A 4,287-nucleotide genomic window follows, 5' to 3' on the forward strand; every position below is an offset into this window, starting at 1 on the left:
CTGATAAGAACTATAACATCCCATTGTGAGATGCTCTGCCCAGAGGGAGGAGCCAAGCATTGCTACCCAGATATAACCTGAGATTCTGGAGCACCAGCATGGCTTTTCTCCACGGGATTCCCCAGAGGAACAGCAGCTGCCTCTTCCTCACTAGATCTCCAGAGGAAGACTGCATCCTTCTCTACAGATCCTCCTTGCTCCAACAGAACCACACCTGATACTTCAGAGGACTGCAGCCACATTTTCAATCGGACTGCCACCAGCACCCTGACCAACAGGGTGTCAGGTTGGGTTCTGACTCTGTCAGTGTTGTTCTAGTGGATTGCATTGTTTATTTTATTATTTTTATTTCTTCCCTATTAAAGAACTGTAATTTCCTGCTCCCGTATTTTTGCCTGAGAGCCCCTTAATTTAAAATTATAGCAATTCAGAGTGGTGGGGAGGGTTTACATTCTCCATTTCCTTCCTTAGCAGACTCCTGTCTTTCCAAACCAAGACAGCCCCCCAGCCCCCTCCTCACCGTGTCAGTGGAGGTGACAACGAACCAGCGCAGGATGCCCGGCAGGGGATAGGCTGTCCTGAAGGTTGTCCTCTCAATCCACATGTTCTGTGGCAAGAGCAGCAGTCACTGCCCACCCTCCTCCCATCACCCCTGGCTGCCCCATGGCATGGGGGGCTCCCACCTCCATGGGCACAGCACCAGGGACCCCCAGGTCCTTGCAGGGCCCCCCCAGCTGAGGGTCCTGGCTGCTCCCCCCCAGCACTCACAGCAAATTCATTGTCGGGATCGCTCGGGCCCCTCTTGAAAGGCCGTGAGTAGCTGAACCTCTGGATGTGGTTGGCTTTGTAGAAGCTGTGGGGAGGGAAGGGACAGAAATGGGAGAGGACCCGCAGTGTGTCCCACCCACCCACAGGCAGCAGAGCTCTGTGTGGACACGCACTTGGTGATCTGCTCCGGGATGCTGCGGCCCTTGAGCCGGACCTTGGCTTCCTCTGCCGGCTGCACGGTGAAGCACTGGATGTCTGAGGGAGTGAAGGAGCCATAGGAACACTCTGCAGGGCAGGGCTGCTGGGGCCAGGGCTCCAGAGCCCTCAAGAGTGAGCCCCAGGGGGACAGAGGGGCATTTAAGGGACTCCCACATGGAGAGGGATGGACAGAGACCAAGCCACGCTCCCAGCTGTCACTGACAGATTTTCTGACAAATCCCTTTGCTGGGATTTTTCTCCTGAGAAGCCTCAGAAAAGAAATGTAAACAATAATTATCTGATGGCTGTGGGATGTGGTCTGGAGATGCTTTACCAACAGGTGCATCTTGGATTGGTCTCATGTGAATTGTTTTTACTTGATGACCAATCGTGGTCCAGCTGTGTTGGGACTCTGGTCAGTCACAAGATTTTCTTGTTCATTCCTTTCTAACTTTCTGATGTCTTCTTTCCCTTTCTTTTAGTATAGTTTTAGTATAGCATATATAATATAAATGTTATAAATAGTTATATTATGTTATATTATATTATATATTATTAATCAGCCTTCTGAAACATGGAGTCAAATTCTCCTCTCTTCCCTCGCCCTGGGGACCCTCAAACACCACCGCACCCATCCCTGTCCCTGTGCACACAGAGGATACACTGCCCTGGGGAGTCAGTGATGTCCTGGCCAGGAGGGGATGTGCTCTTCAGCTTCTCAGCACTGGGGAAGGGGCTCAGCAGCTGCATCTCAAAGTCCTCGCGCCGCTCGTACTCCTTGCCCCGGTAGATGAAGACCTTGTTCTGCAGGGCAGGAAGGTGACAGCTCATCCCTGCGCCACAGAGCAGGGCCAGCAAGCCCCAGAGCACTGGGATGCTGGTGCTGATAAGGCTTTCCTGCCAAGCAGGAGACACACACACATCTGGAAAAAAATATCTCCCCAAACCCAGGAACTAGAAGAAAAACAAAAGAAGGCACATGGAGAATGAGGATTGGCGCCAGCCAAGCAATGTCGCTAAGGACAAATCCTGTGTGACAAATTTGGTGGCTTCTACGAGGGTGTGGCAGCATGGGGGGGTGAGGGGAGAGTGACTGGACTTGTGCAAACCATCTGAGCCTGGGATGTCCCCTGGATGGAACAGATAAGGAAGGAAGGTAAGGAACAGGCTGGATGGTGACACTCGCAGAGTTGTGGTGCACAGGTGGACACCAGTGAGGAGTGGGGGTCCCTGGCTATGGAGGTGGCAGCTCTGGGGCTGCTCCTGGCTCTGCTTACCCTGAGGAAGGTGGGGAAGCCCTGCCCGTAGTACCCCACGGCAAAGTAATCCGGGCTGGGCCGCAGCACCTTCAGGATCTTCTCATAGAACTTGGCCTCTCGCTGCTGCAGAGGAGAGGGGCAGGATGAGGGCAGGAGGGGGCCCTGCAGCCCCCCCATTCCCCCTGCCAGCAGCACCCCCAGGCCAGGCAGGCACCCACCAGGATGTCACTCAGCATCTCGTAGTCGAACACGTGGCTCTCGTACTGCTCTGCCAGCTCCTTGCAGATGTGGATGGCTTCCTCCCACATCTGGAGGAGAGAGAGAGGGGCCCCCCAGTGCAGGGTGAACTGGGGCACCAGGGGCTTCCAGCAGGGACCACCTGCACCCCTGGTCCCTGTGAGGAGGGGGAGAGGGCTCTCCTGTGGAGACTGAGGGTCCAGTGGGCAGCAGAAGAACTTGGCTTCCCACCATGCCCAGCCCTGGAGCCCCCAGCTGACCCCATCAAGCCTTTGTCCAGAGATGTCCAAGCTCCTGACCCGGGCTGGGATGGGACAGCATGGGACAGGGATGGGATGAGGGACAGTGGCTGTGGGTTGAACCATCCAGCCCAGGCTCACTGCAGGGCAACTCCAGCCCTTCTACAGCAATGAGGAGTGAGGGGCTGTGCTGAGAATGGGATCTGGGAGCATGAAACAGGGGGGAATTGGTGGCAAGGGGGCCAGGCTTGCCCTAAGCCAGCCCAGCTCCCTCCAGTTTTGTGGTTTCAGAGGCTGCAGGGTCTGTAGGGGCCACACTTACCTTGCCCTGGTCGAAGTATTCGATGATCTGGTTGTACAGAGCCTCCTTCAGCTGGCGCTGAGTGTGCAGGTGGAGCCCGTGTGGGCCTGGCACAGGGGCTGCATTCGACTCCTCTGACCACTGCACAAGGGATTGGGGACTTGTCACACCCTGGGCCACGGGGCTGCCCCCTCCTCCCAGCCCCCCCAGCCCCCCGTGCCCACCGTGAGCAGCCGGGCGTGCAGCAGCAGTGTGTAGGCTCCCTCTGTGTAGTTCTCGTAGCTGATGTGCAGGTCCTTCAGCTTGTACAGGTACCTGGGGGTGACAGAGCCATGTGTGGGGGGTGACAGCACCATCACCCTGCCCCTCAGGCCGCCCTGCCAAGCACATCCCACTGGGAATGCCCGGGAGCCCCCAGCCCAGGTGCTGCAGGGGATCCCAGGGCTGTGCTCACCTGATGTACATGGCCTGGCGGTCGATCTCCTTGTAGAAGTTCTGTGGAAAGGCAGATGAGGCTGTTTGAGTGGCCACAGGGGTGGCACATGCCACAGCCCCCCACACAGCCACCCTCTGGGTCACGCTGCTGCCAGGACTGTCCCCACACAGGGATGGCCATGGCCCACACAGCTGCACATCCCAAGAGATGCCAGCTCTGGCACCACGTGCACCCCCTCTCTGCTGTGCCAAGGGCACCCTGGGGACTTGGGGACAAGCCCTACCAGCCCTGGGGACCTGGGGAAGCACAGGAACAAGCCCTGGTTGCCCCAGGGAGCTGGGACATGGGATGATCCCTGCCAGCCTCAGGGAGCTGGAGCAGGGCACGAGTGCTCACCAGGAGGTTGACGGTGCAGCTCATGCTGTAGGTCTTGTTCTCATCGTTCATGACAGCCCTGTAGTCCAGGAGCCGCTCCAGGAGCTCGCTCACCAGCCTCACAAAGTCCTCTCCAGGCTTGGCCAGCTCGGGGTGGCTCTGGCAGCAGCTCAGCAGGCTGGGGAAGAGAGGGAGGCGCAGGTTCCACTGCACAGCCAGCTCTGCTGTGCTCCCACCACTGCCCTGCCCAGCAGCAAAGGGCAGGGACAAAGCCTGGGCAGAGCAGGGGCATCTCCTGGGGCAGGGGTGACTCCTGGGGCAGAGATAACACCTGTGGCAAAGGTAACACCTGGGGCAGAGATAACACCTGAAGCAAGGGTTATCACTTAAGGCATAGGGTAATTCCTGGGGCAGGGGTGTCACCAGGGACAGGAGCATCACCTGCACAGCGTGAGGAGGAGTGGGATGGCAGCA

General features: G+C 57.7%; 1 protein-coding gene across 1 annotated transcript in view; it reads right to left on the reverse strand.

Moving 5' to 3' along the window:
- Positions 1–4,287, reverse strand: part of LOC102042659 (dedicator of cytokinesis protein 2-like) — a gene marked incomplete at its 5' end in the record, with an annotated part of 49,464 nt that overhangs the window by 7,917 nt on the left and 37,260 nt on the right. Inside the window, 10 exon segments of the mRNA XM_031064006.1 lie at positions 521–607; positions 769–853; positions 942–1,023; positions 1,629–1,770; positions 2,244–2,348; positions 2,444–2,533; positions 3,024–3,143; positions 3,227–3,317; positions 3,457–3,497; positions 3,835–3,991. Of these exon segments, the coding sequence (XP_030919866.1) occupies positions 521–607; positions 769–853; positions 942–1,023; positions 1,629–1,770; positions 2,244–2,348; positions 2,444–2,533; positions 3,024–3,143; positions 3,227–3,317; positions 3,457–3,497; positions 3,835–3,991 (1,000 nt within the window).

This window comes from Geospiza fortis, unplaced genomic scaffold (assembly GCF_000277835.1).
Source record: "Geospiza fortis unplaced genomic scaffold, GeoFor_1.0 scaffold62, whole genome shotgun sequence".
NCBI classification, from domain to species: Eukaryota; Metazoa; Chordata; class Aves; order Passeriformes; family Thraupidae; genus Geospiza; species Geospiza fortis.